Source organism: Equus asinus, chromosome 18 (genome assembly GCF_041296235.1).
Source record: "Equus asinus isolate D_3611 breed Donkey chromosome 18, EquAss-T2T_v2, whole genome shotgun sequence".
NCBI classification, from domain to species: domain Eukaryota; kingdom Metazoa; phylum Chordata; class Mammalia; order Perissodactyla; family Equidae; genus Equus; species Equus asinus.
This window is the reverse complement of record NC_091807.1, coordinates 41,569,490-41,596,398: the sequence shown is the minus strand read 5'-3', so window position 1 is coordinate 41,596,398 and position 26,909 is coordinate 41,569,490. Positions and strand designations below refer to the sequence as shown.

Sequence of the window (26,909 nt, the reverse complement as noted above, 5' to 3'; positions counted from 1 at the left end):
GGAATGAAGGAGCCTTATATTTGGGAGAAGGGGGGGTGAGGGGGGTGGGGGGGACGGTGGTGAAACGGAGCAAGTGCAGCCTGGCATCCTGGGGCCACTTCCAGTTAGAGATGATTCACCCTGCAGGTTGGTCCTTTCTTAAAGGGGAGATGCAAATTTGATTTCTCACTTCCTCAGGCAGTTGTCCCTGGGTGACCACCCCAGGTGGGTGGGGCGACCCGCAGGTGAGGAGGAACCCCAGATCTGCCCCCACGGCCCACCTGAGCTGGGGTGCAGAGCTGGGAGCCCCCAGGAGGGAGCCGTGCACGGCAGGCACAGGGACAGGGTCTTGCAGGGACTCAGGAGAGGCCGGTGCCCTCCTCACTTGGCCCAGGCTCTCTCCCCGAAAGCCACCCCTCCGGCCAGCCCTCTGGCCCCCCTGCCGTGGGCTCGATGTCCAACAGGAGCTGTGTTGGCCCCAAATGGAGAAGTAGGTGATGTCCGCCCCGGGAGGAGCTCGGGCCTCACCACAGCCTCTTGGGAGACGAACCCATTTTGCAGCTGAGGAAACTGAGCTGAAGGGGCAGGGGACTGGCTCAAGCTCCCACAGCTGCGGGCAGCGGGGAAGGAGCGGGCCCGGGCAGCGGCTCCACATTGTGCGGCCCCAAGGGCTCACAGGGTCCGGGTGCATGCTGGTTCGCGCTTGACGGACCAGCGGATGGAACCACTGCGGCAGCCGCCTGGTCCTGTCGCGTCTGCAGGACGTGGGCCCAGGGGCGCACCTGAGGGGTCTCCTCGGCCCCTCGGCAGACTGTGCCCAAAGCCCGCTGGGCCTATATGGGGTGCTGTTCTCCACCGAGTCAGAAGGGGTCTCAGGGCATCCTGCCGGCTCCCTCCTCTGGCTTTCTTGTGGCTTTCATTCACAGCCACGTTTTGTGAGGCATCTGAGTGAGGCACCCGTCACTGCCCTCAAGTCCCCCCTGGCTGGAACCGCCTGGAGGCCCGGCCGCCAATGGATGTCCTGTCCTGTCCTTCCCTCCTGTCCTCCTTTATCCCGATCCCATATCCTCCCCTGACAGCCCTAAGATGGGAGAAACGAGCACCCAGGACCCCAGTGGGTGCACGTCTGCTCCTGTGAATCTGAGCTGAGCTGGGCTCACTGCCCCGTAAGCCTCCATGAGGCAGGGCCACTGCGATGATGGGCGGCCACGTCCCCCTGCACACTTGCTCCCAATCAAGGGCCCAAGCTCCCAGGCGTCTTCCCTTGCCGCCTGCTGGGTCCTGACCCATCTCCAGAATTCCCAGGGTTCTTTTTGATGCCAGAATGCTGGCCCTCTGTGGTTAAATCTGCTTGGATCTGGCCAGCTCTTCCAACTGCCTGAGATGGAATCTGCTTCAGATTCTGCCACCCAGGGAGTCTGGGCCCCTCGCAGCCCCTCCCCATTGGCAGATGGTCTTCACGCCCCTGGGTCTTTCCCCAGGCCCAGAAGAGGGGTGTCGCTGACAGTGTCCAGCCAAGGCATTTCTCCTGACCATCACCGAGTGGGAGGCGGGCACTCCAACCAGACACCCCAGCCATCTCCAAGTTCTCCTCCTGTCTGTGTACGAAGCGCAAATATGGTGGGACTTTGACTCCTCAGAAGGAGGACCATGGAGAAGAGTAAAAACCTTTATTTGGAAACGTCGCTGACATGGACACAGTGAGAAAAACACAGGAAGGAGGAAAAATAAAACTAACAAATAAAGAGGGTCTTCAAGAGGATGCAGAACCGATCTCTCCCTTGAGAAAAAGGAGCTTTACTTTGTTTTTAGTGAAAGACATCGCTTTGTGCCAGCAGACGTCCGGGGCCCAGGCCTCTGCACACATGGAGTTGGCAGGGTAGCACCTTGTTCTGGGGTTGGCTAGGGCGCAGGGTCGAGAAGTCACCATTTTCCTCCCGTCTCTGGCGATGTGGTCGCCACGTCTACTGCCCCGAGTTCTCGGTTTCAAAAGTGAAACGCAGTCACCACCTCCCATGATTGACTAGTGGGGTTGACATTAAGTGTGAGTGAAATGCCTAGTGGAGAGTCCTGCAGGATCAGAGGGAAAAGGTGGGAGGGCAGTGGGGGGAGGAGGGGGCGGTGCGCAGCTGATCCCCCAGAAGGAGAGCGAAATGAGGCCTCAGGACTGTGCCTGGGTTGGGACCGGGCCCACAGGGAATGGGGACAGGACAGGACGCTAACTGGCAGTGGGAGGGGTGCAGACACCCGCGGGGAGGGGTGGGCAAACACAGAGCGGCTTTTCAAGGTTCTCCTTTAAAAACTCTAGCTAGTGGGCTGGTCGGGAGGATCCCGTCACATTTTACTCCACAGCAGTGAGGAGAGCCGCCTGCTAGCCCATGGCCACCTTCCTGGACACTGACTGGTAGAAGACGCCGTCAAGCAGCTCCTGGTAGCTGGGCACGCGGAACTGGTGGCGCTGGCCATAGGCCACGTTGTACTCGGCCGTCTTGTCCGTGACCAGGACGCGAATGTGGGGCTCGTTCACCTGGGTGCCCACCACCACCACGAAGACCTCGATGTTCGCCCGCTGGGCCTCCTGCACGGCCTTCTTGATGGCCGCCGCTGTGGCCCCCTGCGAGTTGCCGTCTGAGAAGAGCAGCAGCCTCCTTTTGACCTCCTCCGACGAGGCCTCGCGGTAGAAGCGGGTCACGTAGCTGAGGGCATCGGTGACGTCGGTGGCATCGTTGATGAAGTCCATGCTGTCGATGGTGCTGGCCAGCACTGTGTAGTTCTGCAGGAACTGCAGGGACGCGCGCTCCGGCTGCTGCTGCCCCGTGCCGCTGTACTGCATCACCGAGACCCGCACCTCGTGGGCTGGGTTCTTCCGGCGTGCCGTCAGAAAGCGCTCAGCCAGCCGCTTGGCAAAGCGCTTGGTGATGTCAAAGTTGTGGCTGCCCACGCTGGCCGACCCGTCCAGCAGGATGGTGATGTCGGCCGGGGAGGAGAAGGTGACTGCGGGGCGGCGGGTGGCTGTTAGCGCTGGACTCTCCTTATCTCCAGACCATCGCCCTGGAACCCCTCCTCCCTGGGCCCCCGCGCGCTTGGAGGCCCCTCCTCCCCAGGCCCCCACAGCCCCAGGTACTCACTTGGGCAGGTGTAATCTGGACACTTCTTGTCTGTAAAAGAGAAGGACCCCACACAGCGTGAGCCCAGCAATTGCAGGGACCATCATTCTGCCTGGATCCCCCGTGAGAGGATACCAGGCGTCTCTGTGGAAGGCGCGGTGTGGCCGTGTGCACAGGTGACGTTCCTTAACGCCTGCCCAGCCCCCTACTCGGCCCACTCTGCCCACTAGGAAGGGGTGTCCCCTTAGTCAAGAGCGGCCTTTGAGGTCCCTCAGCAACTATTTCCTGGTCCTCACACCAACCCAGCGAGGGCTCGGGCAGAGCCTTGGCACCTTCTGAGAATGGGGAAACCGAGGCTCAGAGAGGAGGGTCTATAGGTAGCATGCTGTCCCCGGGCAATGCTGACCACTCTGTCCCCATCGCGCGGGAGGGGGTCTCAAGTCTGACCCCGGCAGCTCCCTCTGGCTGTTCACCAGCTGCCTGCACTGTAGACGCGCCTCTGATCCCTGGTCTGAGCCCAATGGACATGTTCTGAGGTGGTGCCTCTGAGCCATCCTGGGCTCCTAGGCCCATCACTGCACACGTGTGTGGGTGTGCACGCTCAGACCATGGCGATCACGTGTAGACAGAGGCCGAGAGACACAGTGCAGCCCACCCTCTGGGGAGCACCTGCGTGGACGCCGGGCCACATGGGAGAGTGTGGGCAGCCTGTGGGGAGGCAGATGGGCTGCTGGCCCCACGTGGGCATCGGCGCCTGCAGCTGGAGTCACAGTGGAGGGCAGAGGGTGTCCCAGCCTAGCTGAGCGGGCTCTGCACCCCGGCCCCTGTGCCCACCTATGCAGATCTGTGTGGTGATGTTCTTGAGGAAGGCGTCCTCCAGCAGTTCTGCGTAGTTCTCCTTGACCAGTGAGATGCCGGGCCGACCCTGGGGTGCGAGGCCTTGGCAGGAAATGACATTGAGCTGGTCGGAACCCGCGATGGAGCCAAACACGTCCTTGATGCCCACGGAGACCACCTGTGGGGGAGGGACAGTGTCAGCACGGCCCCCAGGGAGAGAGCCCCCCCACGTCCCAGGCACCAGGGCGGCAGCAGGCGGTGTGCGGGTGGCCCCACCTGGATGTCAGGGCCGCAGAGCACGCTGAGGGGGGTGGTGTCCCTCTGGGTGTCTGAGCGGCCGTCCGTGATGACCAAGGCGATCCGGGTGTTCTGGGTGGGCGGCAGCAGCCGGCTCCGGGTGTACTGCAGAGCCTCGCCCGTGAAGGTGCCCCCCGCCATCCACTGCAGCTTCTTGATGGCTCTACGGGGCCACAGCACCGTCAGCGCCAGGGCTGGGGTCAGGGTCAGGGTCAGGGACAGGAGGGAGGCCAGGATCGGGATCAAGGATAGGGCCAGGGTCAGGAGCAGAGTCAGGCCTGTTGTGGGATCAGGGGCCAGGGTTGGGCTCAGCCAGGGTCAGGGTCAGGGCCGAGTGCACGGGGTCAGGCAGGGGCAGGGCTGGTGGGCTCATTGCGATGCGGATGCAGGCCTGGGGGTGCACTCACTCCTTGAGCTCCTGGGTATTCCTGATGTTGGGGTCGCTCAGGCCCACGTGCTCCTGCATCTGGTTGTGGCTGTACTGCACCACGCCCGCGTGCGACTGCCCGGCCTCAAACTGCACGGGGACGCGAGGTCAGGGGCCCCGGGGTCCCAGCGGCCACCCCTGCCCGCTCCCCGCCGGCCCCTCCCTCTGCCATCTGTCCCAGGCTGGACCAGCCCACAGGCCCAGGGGTGGCTCTCACACGCTGGTGGGCTGGGGTTACATCTTCAGAGAAACAAAGGGCCTGGTCTCTGATGGCCCCCGGCCCCTCTGCAGCCTCGTCAGGACGGACCCTTGTCTCCCTGGGAACGTGCATTCTCATGTGAGGGGGCCCAGGGGTGCTGCCTCACCTTGACCAGCTCATCCCTGCTCAGCCGGTCGATGACCTTGACGATGAAGTCCTTGGCGATCTCAAAGTTCTGCAGGCCGATGCTCTCCGAGCTGTCCAACACGAAGAGGATGTCGATGGGGCCGCACTTGCACTCTGGGGGGAGGAATGGGGAAGGGTCAGCCCCAGGGCCTCCCAGGACCCCCACTCAGAGCAGAGCAGCCCCTTGGGGCGGTGGGCTTGGCTGGGACCCCAAGCTGTGGGGAGGATGGACTGGGCAGGTCCTGCCCCACCTGTCCCTGGTCATGGTAGTTACTGGGGAGCCGGTGGGGTCTGTTACGGGGGGACGAGGAGCCAGCACCCAAGGACCGTGACGGTGTGGGTGGGGGCGTGAGTGCCAGCTGCAGCTCCACAGCGTGCACTGAGAGGGGGCCACCCCACCGCCCGGGGTCATTCTTCTCAAAAGCTAAAAACACACGAAAAACGTTCTAACGAGTTAGAAATGACACTCACCACAGCAAGCTGGGGAAAGAGGAGAAAGAGGACATTACACACAGTCAGGAACCCGCGCTGTGTCAGAAACCTGAAGGACACACGCCCTCAGCCGCCCCCCAGCCCCCGATGCCCTGACCAGGTGGGCAGCTCTGCCCGGCGGCTGGGCCACCTTGCTGGGTCCCCTGCCCCCCGGGACTCCCTCATGGTTGGGGCACGTGCCCGCTCCTCTGGCTCGCCACTCTCTCAGTCAGTTTAATAGATGACAGAGCTGGGGCCAGGGGACGTGATTCTGTCTGCCTCAGGCGGTCATGCACACGTTGGAGGTACTCACAGCACATTTTCATGATGATGTCCAGAATCTCGCACTCCTGGGGGGAAGAAACACTGGCAGGATGGCTGAACTGCCTCCCCCTCCAGCCAGCACTGCCCCAGATCTGGGGGCGAGTCCCGCCCTGTGGCCACCCTCCCTGGGACCACAGCAGGGCTGGGTTTGGGCAGGGGCTCTCTCTTCCCAGGGCACCACCTGCTCTGCCTCTGGGGCAAGGACATCTGATGTGGTCAGGACATGTGGCCATCACGTATGCCCCATGGCCATAATGTGTCCCCCATGGCCATCAGGGATCCCCCATGGCCATCATGTGCCTTCCTGTGGCCATCATATACCCGCTTGTGTCCGTTACATGCCCCCCATGGCCAGCATGTGTTCCCTTCTTGCCCTCACGGCTCTCTATCTCCCATGATATCTTTGGCCGGAATGGTCAACCCCCAAGGACATTCACAGACACGCCACTTACGTCCATCTCTGGTGGTCCTGGGAGTCCTGGGGGTCCCTGTCAGAGAAAAGATGAGAGAAAGGCTGTGAGGCCCCCTGTGGCCCCGCTGGCTTCCTGGGCTGTGGCTCTGAGAGGAGCCCTCGGGCTGACTCCCCATCCCATTAGGAGCCCTGAAGGCCGGGGCAGCCGGGCAGCTGAGGCTCCTGCACACGAAGGGCTGGAGGAGACCCTGCAGCTGCCATCCCCTCTGACAGCTGCCCAGCACTTGGCCTTTCCAGGCGGCCAGTGGATGGGCTCTGGGGCCCTGTCTGCGGCTCACCCGCACTGCCACCGGGTACAGAGTCCCCTCTGGTCTAATGGTGCTGCCTCTGCGGGCACCCGTCCCAGGCTGTGGAGCACCCCCATCACCTCTCAGGTGACTGGCCCCTTCTTCTCTGCCCCCTGAACCCCCCGGCCTCTCAAAACTGCCCGTTCCCTCCCATCCCACCTGTCAAAGCCCCAACCTTCCCAAGACTTTCTGGAGACTCGTTCCCCAAATTCCTGCCCCACCCCGCTCCCAGCCCCTCCCAGTCCCCACTCTCCTGCAGCCTCAGAATCCTGGTGCCCCCACCCTGGCCGGCCAGTCAGACTCACCGGAGGGCCTTCGGGGCCCCGATACCCCTTCGCTCCTTTGACACCACGGGGTGAAATTTCAGTGTTCTGAAAGGAAAGAGCATGGCGTCACCAGACACCACTGTGCGTGGCTAGACCACGTGCTGCACGTCTGTCCACCGTCTCCTCATCTCCTCGTCCCCTCAGTGTCTGCCCACAGAGCCTCAGCAGCCCCGAGGGCACACGGCTGCCCCCTCCCCGGCCCTCACAGTCGCAGACCCTGGGGCCAAGGCTGAGTCAGGATTTCACAACATGCCGCTAGGCTCTGCACTCACGTCCTCTCCGGGGTCTCCAGCTTCTCCTTCGTCCCCCTTGAGGCCGGGATAGCCTTTAGTGCCCTGCGGGTGACATGGAACACTCGGTCAGGGGGGCACAGAGTCCTGCAGGCAGGCATGTGTGTGGTGGGCGCTGTGGGTGCTGTGGCCCTGGGCTCCTGGGGGGGGCGGAGGCTGGAGCCCCCATCTCTGTGGTTTGGCAGAGCTTCTGGGGCCATGGGGGGCAGCCCTCGCCCAGGAGAGGCATCCTGGCTGTTCCTTTCCTTCACAAATTCTCTATTTTAAATCAGCTTTACTAAGATAGAATTTACACATATTTTATTTCCTTTTTAAGAAGCAGAAGTTTTCAAAGGAAAAGATAATGACAAGGAGACACTGTCTGCCCCGCCCCCCACCCCACACACATCTCCTGGGGAGAAACTGAGGCTGAGTGGGCCGGAGGACACCCGAGGTTTAGGGGAGACCGGGGTGTGGTCGTGGGGAGCGGCCCTGTCCGTCTGCCCAGAGGCTGAGTCAGTCACCAGGCACCCCAGGCCACGTGGGAGGGGCCTCGGCGACGAGCCTGGGATAAGGATGTGTGTGCGTGCATCTTTGCACATGTGTGCACGTGAGTGTCTTTGCTCATGGGTGTGTGCGTGCATCTTTGCACACATGTGCGTGTGCATGTACTCACGTTTATCCCAGGAGGGCCCCTGCTGCCCGGATAGCCCTGCAGGGAAGGCGGGACAGTGAGGCCAGGCTCTGAGGGGGTCCCAGGCATCAGTCCCTGGCCAGTCCTCGTCTGGGTCCAGCCCAGCCAACCCACGTGTGCCCGGGTGGCCGCAAGGGGTGCTGGGGTGGGAGCTGGGGGCACTCACCGGGAAGCCGGGGAAGCCCTCGGTGCCATTTCCGGGGGGGCCGTCTTCTCCCTGGAGAGAGCAGACTGAGTCCCATCACTGGGAACCGCCGGGCCAGTGACGACGCCAGACGCGGCGGGCACAGGCAAGGGGCCCATCAGCCTGGAAGGCGGCTCCCTGACCGGGCTGCCGAGGGCCCCACACCCACCTCCCCTGGACCTCAGAGCGGGTGGCCGGGAGAGGTGCCCCATGCTGCGCGCAGACGCTGACGCAGCCGTCACTGTCACCGTCCGGTTGCTGAGACCCCGACCCTCAGTCAGAGCCAGGCCTTTGGTGGCCCACGCGGGCTCTGTGCCCTCGGACGGTCACTCACCCTTGCGCCCATGAGCCCGGGGTCTCCGGGGGGTCCTGCAGGCCCTGGGGCTCCTCTGGGGCCCTGAGGAGGAGAGAAGCAGGTTTGAGGTTTGGGAAGAACATCGAGGCGACAGGCAACACCAGCTCCGAGGCACAATGCCTCTTTGAGGAAAATACAAGTGAATTAAGTAAAATAATGTGTTTGTACTCATCAGCACAGTAATGATTAAAAGAAGGATTTTCAAACAGGTAATCTCGGGGCTGGTGCACGTGGAGCCAACCAGGACCCCGTGGGGCCTTCGGGTCCACACCTCCCACCAACTCCAGGCAGGGAGGGGCTCCAGGACGGGAACAGAGATGGGACAGGGACCGGACCGGGTTACTGACAGTTACCTGTGGGGCTTGGAACGCAAGCTGCCTGACTGCAGGAGCTCACAGAAACCAGCGGACACGACCACAGTGTGGCCAGGGCGCACGTGTCAATAACGTTTTGAAAAATCATTAGGGTTTTAGGAAAATGCTTGTAATGAAAAAATTTTAAAAACCTCATGAAGCCAAATTTATGAGGCATCATATTGTTCACGCTGTTTATCTCTGGGTGGCAGTATTTTAGATTTCAATTCTCTTTTTTATTGTTTCCTGCATTTCACACATATTCTAAAAGTCACATATACCATAAAATGAAACAAAACATTTATCCAGTAAATGGGCTTGGGGCTGTGCCCAGTCTGAAGGGGCCCCCAGGGAAGCACTGGCTGGAGGCGATGGGGTCTGGGTCAGGGCTGGCCGCTTCTGGGGCGGGGGCAGCAAGGGCTACTCACCTCCAGCCCCGGAGGGCCCTCATCTCCTCGGTATCCTTTAGGTCCGATGGGGCCAGCCTCACCCTGCAGAGAAGACACACCGTTGGGCCTCTCTACCCGACACCTGCCCTCATGGCCCCAGCCTGCCTCCGGGACGCGCCCCCCACTGCCGCTGGCACTCCATCGACTCCTCTCTGTGCTGGCGTATCTCCTGTCTTTCTGGGTCCAGGGTCTTGGTCCCGTCTGCACTTCACGGACAGCCCAGCCAGGCCCAGGGAAGGCAGAGGAACTCGCATCCCTTGCAGAGCCGACCGGCCCGCCTGGCCCCTGCACACCCCTCCAGCCACAACCCTGGACTCAGAGGTCTGTCCGCTGGGCCCTGTTATTAGGCTGTCAATTCCCCGAGGCCTTTCTTGGCTGGCCCTTCTCACAAACGTGGACAACTCTCCGTTATCCGCCTGTTCCATCACCCAGCCGTCAGCCGGGAGGCTGATGCTGTGTTGCTGCCCGCGCCAAGACCATGGAAGAGCCCAGCTGTGGCTGGTGGTCCTAGCACCTGTGTTCTCACAGCCTCGGGCAGCATCTGCATCACACACTTCACCCCAGGCTTGCATACTGGAAACACTGTGAACTCGGGTTCACAGTCTGGGGCCCTGAGATGCTACCCTGGGGACATGAAAAGGGGGGACAGGAAGGAAAATGGGAAAGTGAGGCCCTGGGTGCCCAAGGCCAGGCCAGTGAGAGGCCAGAGGCCATGTCCGGCGACACTTCCCGGTCCTCCTAGTTCACCCCAAGACACAGGAACACCAGGACCTGCCGAAAGCTGGCTGGGCGGGGCGCCCTGGGACCAGCCCGAGGCTCCCACTCCTGGCGGGCAGCACTGGCGGTCACACGGGGGGGAGGGGTAGTGCCCTCTCCAGGGCGGAGAGGAGGCAGGGAGGCCTGGTGAGGGCCGATGTGCAACAGAAGGAGAACCGGAATGGTTTCCTCCATTTTCCCGATTGCTCAACTGCTTTTTCTTGGGATTTGGAAAAACAATTTCCCAGAAAGTTCCCCATGGACGCCATGATGTTGGAGCCGATGGCCTGTTGGGTCTGGAGTCGTGGAGGCTGTGACAGGCTCAGGAGACGCCCGAGCCCTGGGGATGGACACAGTGCTGAGGCTGGGAAGTTGAACGTCCAGTGTGGACAAACTTGGGTCCAAAGCCAGCCCCCCTCAGCTCCAGCCCCTCAGGGGAACCAGCGCATCTCGGGTTGGGGAGCAGGCCCTGGTCACGGCCGGAGGGACAGGGACTCCTCCGCAGGGCAGCTTCCTGCGAGGCTCCCCAGCAACGCTGGTCATGAGCCCTGGTGGGGGCATCCCCCTCCCTCATACTCTCTGGCTGTTTCCTTTTTTTACAGTGACTATTAATTTCTCTCAAAATTGGGAACATAAACAAGCAGGCACTGTTGGAACGCTCAGGAGTAAACCCCGGTGACGGCTCCTGCCTTTAGCGGCTTATGCTGTTTGTGGCTCAAGCAACTTCGGGAAGGGGGAATGGCGGCCCAGGGCAAGAGCTGATCATGTGGCTGTGCGCCTGACCCAGCTTGTCCCACAGCGCGGGAGCCGTCGCGCCACTCCTTGGTGCTGTCTGGAAATGTCACCAGCAGCCGGACCAGGAGGCCTGAAGTAAAACCTACTGTGAAGCCCAAGTGATTACAAATGGGAATCAGGCAGAACTTGGAAGACTGTGGGCACAACCCAGCAATTCCAGGAAGAGACACATGTGGGTACCGGAGTTCAAATACGACGAAAGTGCATTTTAGTCACCAGGAAAGATACTTCTGCCATCAAGTGTGTTGTGACGATAGGCTCACTATTCACAGAAAAAGTCAAGCTGGGTCAAGCCCACCTCACTCCCAAACCTGCGACATTTACTCCAAAGGCATCAAAGATAAAAGCAAAAACTGCAGTAAAGGGGGGAATGCATTTGGAACCTTGTAAACAAGCAGGACATCCTAGCAACCAAAAGCCACAGACAAAGTCAACATGCAGGTGACAAGCGAAAAGGTATCTGCACCCCAGACAGGGGTCTCATACCATCAACCCAAGAATCACAGCCTCCCAGGAACATGAGCCACTGCGGGAAGAGCCAGGAAGAGCACATGACAGCCTGGAAAGCGCGAGACCTCGCTCAGCCTTTCCCATAAACAGTTGAGCAAACCAAGAGAGGACGTGGTTTTCACCAGAGAAGCAAAAATGTACATTTGAAGTTTGATAATATCTCATGTTGGCAAAGGTGTGGGTACCGTCTATTTTACATTCTCAGGAGGAATGTAAGTTGGGCCTCTGTAGATACATAGGTAGGATTATTTAGCAAAATCAATGCACGCACACCCCATTTGGCCAAGAAATTCTCCTGCTAAGAATGTACATTCTGCATATAGCCTTGGAAGTATTTCAAGATGGATGGGTGGATGGAGGGATGGATGGATGGATACATACACACATACATAAATGTTGGATGGATGGATGGATGATAGATGATAGAGATGGCTGGATGGATGGAGAGAGAGATGATAGACAAATGGTAGAGACAGACAGATGATAGATAAATGACAGAGATAGATGATGGATGGATGGGTAGATGAGTGACTGGCTGGGTGGATGGATAGATAATAGATGATGGATGTACGGATGATAGATGACAGATAGACGGATGACAGTTAGATTGGTGGATGGATGGATAGAGATAGATGGACAGACAGATGGAGAGACAGATAGACAAGCTGACAGAGGCAGACGGACGTTGATATTTATCAAAGCATTTTTCTGTTAAGCAAAATACTAGAGACAATCTACATGCACGCTGAGATGGGACAGATGGCACATCAAATAAGTTTGTACAGTGGAAACAGTGACACTGAAAAGTTTGGCGGGTCTGGAGCGCTGACCTGGACAACTGCCAACACTTATCACTCATCACGGGCGGATGCTAATTGTGTAAACTGCAGGCGCATGAGGCCACTCTCACACACTCTGTGCTTTTTCTAGAAGGATTCTAGAAGAAACTAAGTTTTAGAAGAAACTGAGCAGTGATACCTGTGGTGGGGGAGGGGACAGGAGCATCCTGTTTTTCCATGAGCACCTCCTCCTGTTGCAGTTACTGATTTTAACCATTTCTCTCTCGTGAAACAAAACGAGGTGGGACAACTCACTTTACAGGAGTCTTTGAGCCCGGAGAACTTCTAAGCCTTATTTTGAGAGACGTCATCCTCCCTCACTGCCAAGGAGGAGGAGAGCCAGACAAAGTCAGGAGCCCACCAGAGGCCTCCTCCACTCCCACGTGGCCCCCTGGCCCCCGGAGATGCCTCGCTCCTCAGACAGCTGGCTCCTGGCCAGCTCAACTGGGATTACGTGCGAGGAAAGTTTTCCACTGAGCTGGCCCTGCTGTCTCCAGACGGTCCGTATTATCGAATAAATGGATCCCTGCCCGCCCCCTTCCACCCACCCTGGAATGGGCCCGAGGTGCATTTTTAATGCTCGATCAGGAGAATTGGCAAAACATCTCTGCCCTATTGTGGATGGTTCTTTTTTGTTATTTTTTAAAATTCCTTTTTTGCTAAAACTCCAATTTCAAATTTCTTTCCATAAGAAAAGCCACCAAAAAACTGGAAGCCATGAGCCAAGCCCCACCAGAGCCCAAAGCCTGGCCACCCTGGACCCAGCGCCATCTCACAGCCCACTACCGGGAGCTCTCCGACCCCTCTTGGTGCTGTCACCTCGTCCTGCCCCTGGGAAGTCCCCAGGCTCAGAGGCCACTCCTCGCGGTCTGCCTGGACCTCCTCCCTGCGTGGTCCAGCAGCACACCTCACCCTCAGCACAAGGGACATGGGGACGCCCAGGGAGCTGTCCCACCCAGGAAATCCCCATCACAGGAGCAGCGGGTACACAGGCCAGAGTCTGGGGTGAGCTGAGAGGATCTGGCCACCCAAGACGGAGGGGGACTCCAGAGAGGGAGGTACAGGGAGGAGGAGGAGGCAGGATCATGGAGGGTCCCCTGGAAGCTGCAGGCATCGTCTACCAGGCCCCCTCGTGTGGTCTCCTGCGAGCGGTGGTCCTCGCAGGAAGGAGGTGGAGATGAAGCCCCCAGTCCTGGTGATGTGGTGCCACCCTCTAGAGCTGGGGGCACAAGGCTGGCCGGAGCCCTTGCTCCCCCATCTCGGCATAGCCAGGGTGACGACCCCCAGAGGCACAGGGTCCAGGCAGGGCCTTCCTTCTGAGCCCTCAGAGATGCACAGTCACCCCAGGTCCCTGAGGCCTGACGAGCCCCTCTCTGTGGAGGCTTCAGGGCACAGGCACCCTGGCGGGAGGCCTGGGACAACAGCCGCCCAGTGATGAAGGGCAGGAAACTGCCTTCCGGATGAGTAGAGGACAAAGGCTCCATCTCAGGCCAAGAGCCCAGTGACTGAGATGCTGGGGCCCCAGGCAGGGCAGCACCCCAAATCGCAGGGTCTCCAAGGGTGCGTAGGCCTTGGGCACGGCCCCACCCTGCAGCGACCCTGGGTTATGAGAGGACGGTGGTCCCTGCCAGCCCGACGTCCTCACCGCACAGGTGGTTCAGTTCATGCTTTGAGTTCACTTGTGCCTTGTGTCTCCCCCACTGGACCGCCAACCCCTGAGGGCAGGACCAGGCTCCAGACTGGGCTCTGCGGGAAGCTGTGCCCCCTGCCTTCCAATACTCCCCCCGGGGTCAGCCTGGGCTCCAATGGGGCCCCCAGAGCTCTGCCATGATGCAGCTGGCCCCCAAGGGCTCCAGGACGCCACAGGATGTGGCCACTTCAACAAGCCCGGCAGCCCGGCCCAGACTGCCCCTTTGTCCAAGGGCTGCCTGGCGCTGATGGCTGTCCCAGCACCGACCGCTCTATGTGCGTTCACTCCACCCATGGACCACTGTGGTGGGGACCCCAGACTCCAGGCTGGGGTCTGGAGAAGTAAGAAGAGCTGAGAACACAGTCCCACCTCTCCTTACCCCTGCAGCTCACAGCCTCCTGTCTGCTCCCCCCGCCCCTGGAGTAGGGGACCCTCTCACCTGACTCCTCCCCTCCCCCTCCCCCGGTTGGCTGGCAGGTCAGATTCTCTGCTTCCTGAGGCCCCCACTCTTCTCTCCCTCCCCAGCATGGCCTCTGGAAGGCGTCACATCCAAAAATTCTGGAACTTTCCATGCACTGATGCTCTCAAGTCTACCTCCAGCCAGGATCTCATGCCTGGGATCCAAATGCTGAGTGAGCCTCTCCTGGGGCTGTGTCTCCAGTGTGGGGTGCCTGATGTCACGGGCTCAGTCCTCCGTGATGCTGCCGCATGTGTACCCTGACCTCGATGGCTCACTGCTGGGCCTCCACCCTCTTCCTCCCTCCTCCAGAGCCAGCCCAGCCAGGGAGCCCCTGCCCCAAGGGCAGAGTGCGGGGGGTAGCAGGGGCATCTGCCCATTCAGCTCTGTGCCCTGGCAGGTGGCCCCTGATGACAAACGGGTCCCTCTGTGATCCCTGGGTGTCTGAGGGCCCCAGGAGCTGGGCCTGCCCTCACCAGCTTGCACTTGGCTGCCCCTGGCTCCCACCCCCAGCACCCCCGCCATCTCCCAGGCTCACCCCCTGCAGGAAGTGCCCTGAGTCAGAGGTGGAGAGAGACCTCCCCCTAAATTCATGAGCAGCTGGGAGCGTTTCTGCTCCAAGATCCAAATCGGCAGACCTAGCTCACATGTGGACACCCACCCCCACCTCATCCCCTGAGAGCCTGGCCCCCTACCGGGTCTCCGGGGACGCCGACAGGGCCTTCTCGTCCCTGGTCACCTTGGGGTCCAGCTTCGCCCTGGGGAGGAACAAGCAGTGAGTGTGGGGCCAGGGGAGAGCGGCTGCCCCGGGCAGATGGCCTTTGGAGGAGGCCTGGGGGGCCCAGAGCCGGGAGGGGCCTCTACTTGCTGTGGCCTCGTCCTCTTGCCCCCACTTCTCCATTTTTACCACCATGTGGCCACGTGCTGGGCCATCCAGTGGCTCTTGCGGGTTCCGCAGGTGGCAGTGAGGAGGCAGCAGCCCCCCTGAGGCCTGGAGGCAGCTCCCCACTGTGCCTCTTGTCCAGTGAGGCTCAGGGACGTCCCGGGCCTGGGAGCTGGGGTCCTGCCAGCCAAGCCTCAGGGCCAGAGCTACAAGTGGCCTGCCATACCCTCTGTGTGCCTGGCCTTCAGTCTCATCTGACCTCAGGGTGGGGGGACTCAGAAGAGGGTTGAAGCCACGTTATCCCTGCTCGGAAGTCCCTCCAGCCCCTGCATGGGGGCCGTGGGCCCTGGGGACCCCCAGGGAACAAGGTGGGGTCAGAAAGCTGAGTCTCCCTCCCCATGACCTTGGCCTCAGACTAAGCTTGCTCTCGCCATCAGGACACCCTGGTCAGGCATCTAGAGGAGGAGCATTTCTGCCCGAGGGGTCACAGCGAGAGGGACCGCACGGCCTCTGCGGAGTCCTGTTCTGGGGATGAGAGGTGGCATCGCCCGTGTCTGCAGGTAGAGGGTTGGCCGCATCTGACACTGGGAGACCTGGGTCCTTTCCACCACAGTCTCAGAGGGTGGGGTGGGGCCTGTCCCTCCACCCTGCTCTCCAGCCAGGTGCTCTAGCAAATCCTTCCCAGTGACCCCCGAGGATGGAGGAAGCCCCCCCCACTCCCGGCTGGGGAGCCTTCAAGATGAAGGGGCCACAGCCACGGGGCCACCACAGCCTCTCGGCTGCAAGGTTCGTGTGGCTCCCACTTCCTAACATCCCCTCTTGACGGTTTAACAAAAGAAATTTCTTCCAAAGAAGAACGCAAGCTCTGTCTGCAGAAACACTTGTGGAGCTGGCGGGCGATCGAGACAGTTAGAAAAGCCAGATGTGCGATGGGAGGGCCTAGTTGAGTGAACTGTGTCACACGTGCAGCTGCAGCAATGACAGGCGTGCAGCACCGTGAAAGGCGTGGACTGGGGACAGAACACGCCGCCGGGCGGGTTGTCGCAAGTACTGCAACCGCGATCTCGCCGACCCTGCGTTTCCACGGGGACAACACCTCGCAGGCTAGGGGAACCCCAGTTGTCTCGGTGATGTTTCTAGGCTGTCAGTGACGAGGGCAGAGAGGGCGAGCCCACCTCCTGCCTTGGCCAGGCCCCTCAAGAGGACCCGGGTGAGAGCACGGCTCCAGGGTCTGGGATAGGGGCAGCTGGGTTCCCCGCATGTGCCGGGGACTGTCTTTGGGAAGACAGGTGAGGGTGCGGGTCCCCTGGAGTCTACTGTATGCATCCTGCGGTTCTGCTGGCCTGACCCCTGCCCCTCAGCAGACGGGGTTCCAGCTTTAGGAACGTGACTCACCGGGTCTCCTCTAGGGCCCCGCACGCCTGGCGTCCCCCGTGGTCCCCTTTCCCCAGGGCCGCCCTGTGGGGAGAGAAGCAGAGGGAGGTAGGGGAGGGACTCAGACAGAAGCTCTGGATCTGTCAGGCGGAGATGCTCCGCGCCAGCCATACGGACACGTCCCCACTAAACGGTGAGGCCCAGAGCCCAGAGCACCAGCCCCCGACTCACCCTGTCTCCGGGGGGACCGTCAGGCCCTGAGTTTCCCTGGGATCAAGGGGAACAAACACAAGTGTTAGTCTGGACGGGGCTCTGCCTCAGGCTCTGTGACAGGGCAGGAGGCTGACCGGGGTGCTTACCTCGTCGCCAGCTTCTCCCTTCTCTCCAGGGGGACCAGGCTCACCGGGCTCGCCCTGTGAGGAAGGAAGACAGAATCGTCCATCTGTGATCCAGTGCAGGGCCCAGGGCCGCAGCTGGCCTCTGTTCCTGGTGGTCTCTCCCAGGGCCCGGCCCCACCCTGGCTGCATTGGGGGGCTGCATGCAAGCTCACCTCATCTCCAGGGGGCCCTGTGTCCCCCGGCCTCCCGGGCTCCCCATCGGCTCCCGGTTCACCCTGGAAAGATCAGAGGGTCAGCCTGCAGGAGGCCATGCCTGGCCCTGGGGGGCTGGTGATTCTGGGCTGAGCCTCCTCATCCAGACCTCAGGTCGCTCTCCCTGACCAAGCACATGAGCCTCGGAGGCCAAGGACCCTCCCCAACCAGCCACATCCCTACAGGAATCCTCGAGTCGCCTCCCTGCTGCGGACTGAGCCCAGACACCACGCACGGCAGAGGCAAGCCCAGTTCTGGAGGGCGAGATTCCGAAAATCTAGTCCCGGAAATCCGAGAGGACGTGCTGGGGGCAGAGTCTAGTTGCCTCTCCTCTTTCCTAGCACTTCCTGTAGCTGAAACCCCAGAAAAATACCGGCAACGGAAAACTCTGCTTTAAATTAAACCCAAAATATCATCTCTTCATGTTCACGTCTCTGCCGACTTCCCGCCATCGGCATCGCTGTTCACTCCTGAGTTTTGATGTCTATGCGAGCAGACGCATTCTGGGATGGGACTTGGGGCTGGGCTGTGTGGACGCCGAGGGCTGGCCCCCTGGGCCTGGGCCGAGGGCAGGCAGGAAGTGTCAGGATGTGGCCTCGGGTCGTGGGGAGGACTCCCCTGGGCAGACGCGCCTGCCGTGGGTGGCTGGCAGGCGGTAAGTTCTACCCAAACCTTTGTTCCCACTGTTCCCGCCCGGGCTCCCGCCTGCCCAGGGGGGCATCTGCTGCAGGAAGGATTTCTGACTGATGCTCAGCGGACCATGAAGCCCGGCCCCCAGGGGCTCGGCTCAGGTCACTGACCTTTGCTCCTTTCAGTCCAAACGCACCAGCGTCACCCTTGGGCCCGGGAGGTCCTTGAACGCCCTGGGGAGAGGACGGCAGAGGTCAGCCCAGCGGCTTAAACGAGCCGGCGGCGAGCTGTGCGTAAATATGTCAAAAGCCGCGGGGGCAGGTCTGTATGCAGCCCAGCCTGCGGGGGCTGCTTGGAGCGTGAGAAGAAGGGTGTGAGCCAGTGTTCACTCCCGAGAACTTTCAGTCTTAAAACGCGGGTGAGAGAGAGCCACTCACGTCCAGTCCGGGCGAGCCCTTGCAGCCTGGCAGGCCGGGGTACCCTGTCTCCCCCTGGAAGGAGGAAGGCAGAGTCAGTGGTCAAGGCTCTCAGCCGTGGCTCATCCACCCCTTCCTGGGACATCCCCACCCTGGGAGATGCACTGAGCAGGGCCCAGCGGCTTGGGATCCACTAGGACCTCAGACTTGGCAGCCACGTCTCCTGCCTTTTACACCACGTCCGAGTTGCCAGGAGGGACCGCACACGAGACCCCCTCCACACGCCTTGGGGTGGTCCCTGGCTCTGCCCACCACCCACTCCCCGAACCACGTGCGCCAGCCCCCTCACCCACGGAGGAGGGGTTACCTTCATGCCATCCACACCGTCGATGCCGCGCTTGCCCTTCTCACCCTGCAAGGTGCAGAGACCCGAGAGGGTCAGATGAGGGTCAGACCCCTCCCCCGGGGCAGCACACAGCCCCCTGCCACACTTACCTTGTAGCCCTTGGGTCCCCTGGAGCCCTGCGGAGACAGGAAGGGAGGGTGAGGGGGGCAGTCCCCCTGTTGTGGGGCAGGTTCCCCGGAAATCCCAGGGGGGTGGAGGAGGATGGAGGGCAGCGAGGGGGGGCCCCCGCCAGCTCCGCTTGGCCCGGCCAGGCGGGGCACAGGCAGTGGCATCCTTGTGTAGGTGAGGCGGGCGGCTCCAGGCCCTGAGGAACTCATCCCGAAGTGGCTCCTCACTCACCTTGTCCCCTCGGCTCCCTTTTTCTCCCTACACAGCAAACAGAAGAGGAAACAGGGCTGTTACAGCAGCGTCTGGGGGGACGACCCCGGGGACAGCTGTGAGGGGTCTCGGCTCAGCCAGGAAAGCTGCCCGGAAAGAGGAGGAGGGAAGGCCTACCTTCATCCCCTGGTAGCCAACAGGTCCGAGGTCCCCGGGCCTTCCCTGGAACAGAGGAGGGAGCATGTCAGACCCCCGGGGCAGAGGCAGCCCCCACCCAGCACGCTTCGCCCCCACTACACTCAGGCCTGGTCAGCCAGAGGGATGGAGCTGGCTGACCGCTGGCCAGGCTGGACCCCGGCCCCTTCTCTGAAGGCCCCCCACTCCTGGGGACCCCTCAGAGGAGCTCCAGGGAGGGGGGAGGTCAGGAGCCCCCAGGAGGAGAGGGGTTTGTGGGGAGACTGGCTGGAGCAGAGGCCTTGGGACTTTCCTGGCAGACCCCCCGCCTCCGCCCCCCAGTCCCAGCCCCTCCAAGGGCAGGCTGGACATGTGGGGGCCCGAGGGCTGGTGGGCCCCGCCAGGTGAGATGCACAGGAAGGAATGGCTGTGCTGTGCGCCCCTGGCCCTCGTCGCCCACAGGACCACGTCCTCTGAGGGTCAGGCCACGTGACCACGGTGCTCAGAAACCAGGCATCCTTCTGGAAACTTCCTCAGCCAGTTCCCCAGCCTCAGGTTTAGCACCCCCGCCCTGCAGTCAGCCGCCCGGCACTCACAGGGTCTCCTGCTTCTCCTTTCTCTCCAGGCAGACCTGGCTTCCCTCGTTCTCCCTGGAACACAGAGCAGATCAAGGTCAGGGGACGCTTGATGTTTGTTTCTAAAAGGCTGGTGAAAGGGACCCCTACTTCCTCACAAAAAAAGGTTTAAAAAGACATTCCGCTGGTCTATACCCTTCGCATGATTTGCAGGCAGCTTCCCTGTCACCCGTGGCCCGTCGTGGGGTCTGCGAGGTCAGGTCCACGTGTCCCCTCCCTCGCAGCGCCCCGGCCATGGGGCTGCCCTGCACCGGCCCCACCAACCCCTGAACCTTCCCTCTCTGTCTGGCCTGTGCCTGTTCCTGCCACTGCTCTGGGCTCCCAGGTGGGGGTGTGGGTGGCGTGGGCAGGCAGGGGGGTTGACACAGCAGCCCCTACACTGCTCAGCTCCCGTGGTCGGTGGTCACAGGGCTCCAGGGCTACTGGACCCAACAGTTTTTAGGAGAAACCAGAAATCTGGACTTTCATGAGCAATCTCCCAAATTGTAAATATTGGCAACTAATTCTGATTTTGGAAATCTCCCTGTGTGAGCCACGCCTGGACCTGGGCCCTAAGCTCGCACCCCGACCCACAGTAAGCCCATCTCCAGGGACAGAGCCGCAGGGGCTCGTGTCCTCCACCTCCGGGAGGAGGCCGGCATGGTCAGACCCCCACACCCCACACCTGCCTTTAGCCGCCAAGTCGACCCCGGGGTCCCTGGACTCTCCCCCTGGCTGGGGGCACCTGCTCAGCGAGGGGCGGGTGCAGCAGGTGCTCAGGACGGCCCCATCATGTCCCTAACACTCGGGGTGCCAGGCTGCAGGGACGTTCCTCCCACACCTCACCGCCTCGCGGAGGTGAGCAAGGGCGGGGTGCGGCCACTCACCTCATACCCGGGGTCGCCCCGCAGGCCTGGGGGTCCTCTGGCGGGCTGCAAGACACGAGGGCACAGTGAGCCCGAGACAGTGTCTGGGGCAGCCCCGGGGATGGGCAGGGGCCACACTCACCTGACACTCGAAGGAGCAGCACTGCCAGAGAAGGGACAGAGGGACACGTCAGAAGTGAAGGCGCCGCAGCTGCCCTGCCGCCCGCCCCGCGCTCAGATGCCTGGCCCGGACACAGGGCGGCGGGAGGACCCCGCTGTGGGAGGGCCTGGAGGCGACGCCCTGGGGTTGGGTCGGGGGCTCTTACCACTTGCTCCACATTGTTTTTCTGAAAAGTGAAACGGAAAAGTCAAATTAATTTTTATTCTCAGCCACAGGATTCCCAGCATCTGGCCACGGGAGGCCACTCACGATCATGTCGGTGATGGTGTCTATGGTCTGGCTGATGATCTCCTCTGCGTCGCGGCTCTGCCCCCAGTCGGCCGCCGTGAAGTTGCGCCGGTACGTGTGGTCCGTGGCGATGATGCTCAGACGTGGTTCCTGGAGTGGATGGGTTGGAACAGGGGATGATGTCCACGCTGGTGGGGAGCCCCGGGCCCCCATCTCTGCTGCTCCCCAGGCCCCCTCCTGCAGTTCGCTGCCTGTGTCCCTGTGCCCCCTCCCAGGCCACAGCCCCCACGGGGACCCTACCAGGTGGTCAGGCGTGATGGCCACGGAGAAGACTTTGATGCCCAGGTGCTTGGCCTCGTTGACGGCGTCCTCCAGGCCCCCGCATGGCTCCTTGTAGCCCTCGAGGGGGTGCCCGTCGGTCACCACGATCAGGTACTTGTTCTCCTTCAGGTGGGAGCCACTGCAGGGCGTGGGCAGCCGTGAGACCGGCCCCGGCCCGGCTCCCTCCAGCTGCCCCTGCCCCTGACCGCTCGGGGCCCCTTGGGAACTGCAGAGCCGAGACCCCTGAGCCTGGAGGGGCTGGAAACCCCGGAGAGGCCCAGATCCAGGGCAGGTCTCCAAGTGCATCTCCTGTTACTCTGGACAGTCTGTTTCTCTCTGTTGATCCAGGGGATAAAATGGGATTATCCAAAAGGATATTAAAGCAGAGAGTTTTGTGGGATCCCATTTCTCTAAAACACTATTTTGGAAAATGCACATATACCAGGGGAGAGACAGGTCCTCGCCCAGCCTGGGGCATCCTGACCGTGAGACCCTGGCCACAGGCAGGTGGAGGGGTCAGCCAGGCAGCTGCCCACCACCGCGGGCGGGGCCCCAGGAGTGTGGCCCAGAACTAATTCTCTTTCTGGATTAGTCAGGTAACTGTTGCTCACTGAGTGAAGATTCAACTCAATGTGCGGGGCCAGCACCGATGCTCTCCCAGGAAACCCCTCCCTCTTTCTCTCTCTCTCTCTGTCTCTCTCTCTCTCTTTCAGTCTCTGTCTCTGACTGCAGACATCATCTCTGCTTGGCCGAAGGGGAGGCAGTGACGGGGCGTTTCAGGGCCCCCTCACTCCCTCTGTCCTCACTGGTTGAGGAGACAGGGCACAGCTTGAGGGAGGGACGGAGAGTGACCCTTGGCAGCATGGGGCAGGCAGGGTGTGGTTGCCAGCATGACTCCCTTAGCCACTAGGACTGGTCCTTGGGGATCTCAGGCACCAGAGCTCGGTTTGCCAGTGGTGAGCCCCTGTGTTTGGCAAGTTTGGCCGACCAGAAGATGGGTCGGAAAGTGGTGTGCCCTCCCCAAAGCTGCCCAGGGACCGAGGCAAACCCCAGGGCACGATCGAGCCGCGTGTGGCTGGCCCGGGGTGCTCACCCCACGAGCAGCTCCTCCAGCCCCTTCTTGATGGCGCAGTCAGTGTAGGTGCCCTTGCCGAAGTACTTGACCGCATCCACGCTGGCCTTGAGCTCGTCGCGGCCACTGGGCATGCGCGTGAGCCCACGGATGATCTCCACCTCATCGCTGTAGTGCAGCGCGCCAGCATTCCACACCAGGTTTCGGTCACACCGGTAGTACCTGCGAGCCGCGCTGGGGGTGAGCCGTGGTCCCCCAGGCCCACAGACCCTTTCACGGTCAGTCCCCCAGGGTGGCCCCCTCCTGCTCCCTGAGCACTGTCCACCCAAGGGCACAGTGCCGCCATTTCACAGTGGATGGGCTGCCCAGCCCCGTGATGCCCGAGAGGGACAAGCCAGAGAGCCGTGGGCTGGCCGTCTTGGGTGGCCCTAGGACGCTGGGTCCCTGCCCTAGGCTGCATGTGGGTGGGGTGGGCAGCAAGGCCAGGCTTCAGCCAGTGAGTGACCAGCACTTCCCCTGATCTCCAGGGGCCTGGGACGAGAACTGTGTGTGCTGGGACCCTGTTCCAGGTGGGCAGACCCCGCGTGGACAGCAGTGGGGCTGGGTGAAGGTGGGCAGGAGGGAGGCGCTTCTCAGTGGGACGCTGGTGGAGGATCCCATGGACTGAGCAGCCGCCTCCCTCTGCCCTGTGCACTGGGGCCTGGGGCTCTTGGGTTTGCTCTGCCAGGGTATGGGGGTGGCCGTGCCTGGCAGCCCGTCCAGCACCAGTCGTAGGACAAGCCCACCCACTTCACAGGTGGGGAAACTGAGGTACAGGGAGCTGAGAAATGAGGCCAAAGTCACCTGGAGGGGGACACTGGCCACATAGCTGCCCCAGAGCCCCCTCCTGGAGTGTGAGACACACCTGGGCCCTCCCTGCACAGCGTCATGGACTTGTGCATTTTGGGTGAGTTTGGGGTTTCAGATCCTATAGTTCCTGCATTGGGAGGTCCCCACCCTCTGTTCCTGAGGCCCCTTCTAGTGGGCAGGAGGCTCAGGACCAGGGTGAGCCAGTCAGGGAGTCAGCGGGTCAGCAGAGACAGGGTAGGACTAGGGGTGGGGCCCTGCCCGGGTGAGGCGCTGGGGGAGGAGTCTGGTTCTGACCGGTGCCCCTCCTCCCACAGCCCTGCCCCTCCCTCCACCCTCCTCACCCTCCAGGCCAGTCCTGTGCTTGGCCACACCCGCTGTCCGGGGCTCCCTCCGCCTCCTCCTAATGCTTCAGACTCTCAGTTGGATGAGTGAGTGAGTGAGTGAATGAACGAAGTGTGAGGTGCCCTAACCCAGGAGTAAGGCCAGCAGTCCCTCCAGGCCCCTCTGTTGGGGATGTGGGGACATTGGGACATTGGGGACGCTGGGACATTGGGATGTCGGGTCCAGGATGTAAGTAAGCCCTCATCATCCATGTGGGCAGTGGTCAGTGTCCGTGGTTGGTGATGGGTGCCCCCTCCGGGCACCAGAGGCTGCACATGGCCTTGGGCCAACCCCCGAAATTCACTCAGTTTGGGTCGGAGGCGTGTTCCCTCGGTTGCGTTTGGGGAACCAGGAGCCCCGCATCTCAGACTGTGCCCTGGGCACTCCCTGCTGACCGGCACCCCCAGTCTGCTCTGCCTCAGATTCAGCCGTTCTCTGGCCCATCTGAACCCCCGTGGACTTGGGAGGGGACTCAGCGGCCAGGCCAACACCTGCCCTCTCAGATGGGGAAGTTGAGGGCCATGGCGGGGTGACACCGGGCCGGCTCGACCCCTGGGCCCACGGTGTCCCTGCGAGAGGCTCAGAGCCACGCAGGAGACAAGATCAAGGGCGCCCAGTCCTACCTGTCCCTCAGGTTGTCGATGAAGCGCTTGGTGAAGGCCTTGACCTTGTCCACCAGGGCCCCGTAGGGCTTCAGCCTCAAGGCCACGCTCTCGGAGGTGTCCAGCACAAAGAACAGGTCCACGGGGCAGTCTGGGCCAAGGACGGGAGAGGGGAGGGCCTGTGCTGGCGCCCTGCACCCTTGGGGCACACCGAGGCCCCCTCTGCCCACTGGCACCTGTGAGTCTCCCACCGGCCCCCAGGCACCTCCCGGGGCAGGTCAGCCATGGCCCAGCCACCCCCACTGCACCGACCGTCCCCCATCAAGAAAAGCAGCAGTGCCAATGTGCTGGCCCCAGCGACAGGCGGGTGATTGCGAGAGATCTGGATGCAGCCTGGAGTCGCTGGCTCAGCTGGACCCACCAACCCGCCCGGAAGCACAGGGCCCCGCCCTGGTCTGGACACAAGACTCTGCTCCCTGCGCTTCAGGCTGAATTCAGAACCACAGGGGCAGCGCCTTTGAGAAAAGGTGCCTGAGGCCGGGGGACCATGGTCTCCACTGACCGCCGGGCAGGGGATCAGGGGTGGGATTAGGGAGTAACTGAGGCAGAGAAGGAGCAGCGTCCACCCTCAGGACAGCCCCTTGGAGCCGAAAGCTGAGTCCCTTCTGTGCTCCACCTCGCCAGGGTCCCTCCCGCCTCGCCCAGCCTAACGGCCCCTCGAGAAGGAGAAGCAAGAGTTGATGGGAGCCTAGGGGGGCCCTGGGAGCTGGGAGCCCAGGCGGGGAATTTCGAGCAACCCCAAGGCCCCCATCACACGTCGAGGGAAAGGGCCAAGGTCCCACTCGGGCGTCCCGGCTGGACACGTCTGGCCCGGGCCCGTCTCCTGGGCAGTAAACGGCGCGGAGTCCCAGATGCGGCGGGTCCACTCACCTTGGAAGGCGACGGTCCTCACGGCGGCCGTGTCATCCTGTGCGGCGGCCCAGCAGGCCTGCAGCAGCAGCAGGAGCAGAGCGCTGGCCAGCCTCATGTCCCCCGGCCTGCGTGCCTGTGCTCTCCCGCCAGCCAGCCGAGTTAAGCGGGAGGGAGGAGGGCGGAGCGGGGGGAGGAGCCAGGCAGGGCGGGCGAGGGCGAGGGCGGGGGTCCCTCCTGAGGCTGAGTCACTCTCTCTGGAGCAGCTCTGGGCCTGGGGACTCGGCCTACAGGTCTGGGGACGTTTGTCACCAACAGAGTATCGTGGCTCTCAGGTGAAACAGAACAAAGCTGCAGGCGAGTTCAGGACGTTGGAGCAAGAACGTGTGGCCCCAAACCAACGTCCCAGGAACCTTTGGTGGGTCCCAATCCGGACATCTTCGTGTGGATGGATTGGCCGTGTCCCCCTGTGGCCACACTGACTGCTCTGTGCAAACGTTTCAGATCCGTCGCTTGCTCGGATTTCCGAGTTATTTTTCACGTAAATATTTCGGCACAGCTCAGTCACATACGCCTCTGGAAAAGTTATTTCATTTTTTCTGCGGGAAAACAAAGTCAGCACAACTCCTACCCTTGTCTATTTGTGACGTACGTTTTATAGACATGGACAGTGGGACAGGGGAGCGTGGCCCCGACCCAAGATAGGTGTGGGGACACCACAGGGCCCTGTGGGGTGGGTTCCAGATGTGGCTGACTGGCCTCTGCCCCAGAGAAAGTTCCAGAAGACCTTTCCCAGAGGTGGAGCTGTTGACATTTGTCTAACATCAGCCTAAATGTTTTATAGTTTAAAACAGAAAAGTTGTCTGACCATAATGGAGAAACTTTTGAGAAAACCTTCAGAAATCGTACTCAGCAACTGTTCCAGGGTTTCCTCCAGTATTTTCCCCAGGTCGGCTTCATGGAAATTTTGTAAACTGTCTGTGGAGTTTTACCTGCCCCTGATTTCATCTGGAAGGTGCCGTGGGCACGGCTCTCCGAGCTCCGGGGTTCGGTGCTATGGGGTCAGCTCACGGGCTTGCAGTCCAGACACGGGGGGGTTCAAGGCTCATGGAGGCTGTCGCCTGCCTACTGGCCTCTGGGAGCAGGAGCTGGTTTGTCTGCAAAGAGCGGCAGGTATAATGTTCTCACAGGTTTGGGACAGGAAACAGGGAAAACCCTGAGCACCAGTAACGGCGAGGTTCCTGCAGCAGGGGCTGAGGGGCCGTGCACGGATTCCTGACCCTCGGGAGCCTGAGACCTCAGCATGGGCTGCGCCAGGCCGTGGAGTAGAGTGACTTGCTATGCAGCGGGCAGTACCTGACACATCATCTGTAAAATGGACAGAACCGTAGAGGTTGTTTTTATGTCTTGGTTTGCAGGACACTGTGCACTCTGGTCAGTGGGTCCCCAACATGTGACAGTCCACACTGAGGGCATGGGCATGATGGGGGATCAGCCCCCGCTCCAAAAGCACATCTGCAAAGTGGGGCTGGCCCTGAGTCCCAATCTGAGTCCCAGATGGGCCCAGAGGTGCCCTCCACCGGACGAGAACCCAGGGTTGATGTCTGTGAAGGTTTATATTTTTCCTCGTATAAACAAGGTACAGGCTCATCATAGCAAGTTTATAAAAATAGAAAAACGTCACTCGGTTTCACTCCCCAGAGGTGATCAGAGCTGGTGCTTCTATGAATCTCTTATTGTCTTTCTCCTGTAAACATCTTTTTTTTTTTTTTGAGGAAGATCAGCCGTGAGCTAACTACTGCCAATCCTCCTCTTTTTGCTGAGAAAGACTG

General features: G+C 61.4%; 1 protein-coding gene across 1 annotated transcript; it reads right to left on the bottom strand.

Moving 5' to 3' along the window:
• Window positions 1-1,632: 1,632 nt before the first annotated feature.
• COL6A1 (collagen type VI alpha 1 chain) lies at window positions 1,633-25,258 on the bottom strand. Its single transcript, XM_014859819.3, has 35 exons — window positions 25,099-25,258; window positions 24,190-24,319; window positions 22,358-22,558; window positions 21,244-21,403; window positions 20,965-21,093; window positions 20,861-20,881; window positions 20,677-20,697; window positions 20,556-20,600; window positions 19,651-19,704; window positions 19,058-19,102; window positions 18,902-18,928; window positions 18,652-18,678; window positions 18,524-18,568; window positions 18,178-18,231; window positions 17,911-17,973; window positions 17,071-17,133; window positions 16,880-16,933; window positions 16,752-16,787; window positions 16,542-16,604; window positions 14,959-15,021; window positions 9,196-9,258; window positions 8,394-8,456; window positions 8,042-8,092; window positions 7,858-7,893; window positions 7,185-7,247; window positions 6,892-6,957; window positions 6,280-6,315; window positions 5,817-5,853; window positions 5,504-5,512; window positions 5,013-5,146; window positions 4,628-4,737; window positions 4,200-4,383; window positions 3,921-4,101; window positions 3,108-3,137; window positions 1,633-2,973 (listed from the first exon to the last, which is right to left on the bottom strand). Exons 1-35 carry the CDS (start codon window positions 25,193-25,195, stop codon window positions 2,351-2,353), a joined length of 3,084 nt encoding a protein of 1,027 aa, XP_014715305.1. The 5' UTR covers window positions 25,196-25,258; the 3' UTR covers window positions 1,633-2,350.
• Window positions 25,259-26,909: the final 1,651 nt, after the last annotated feature.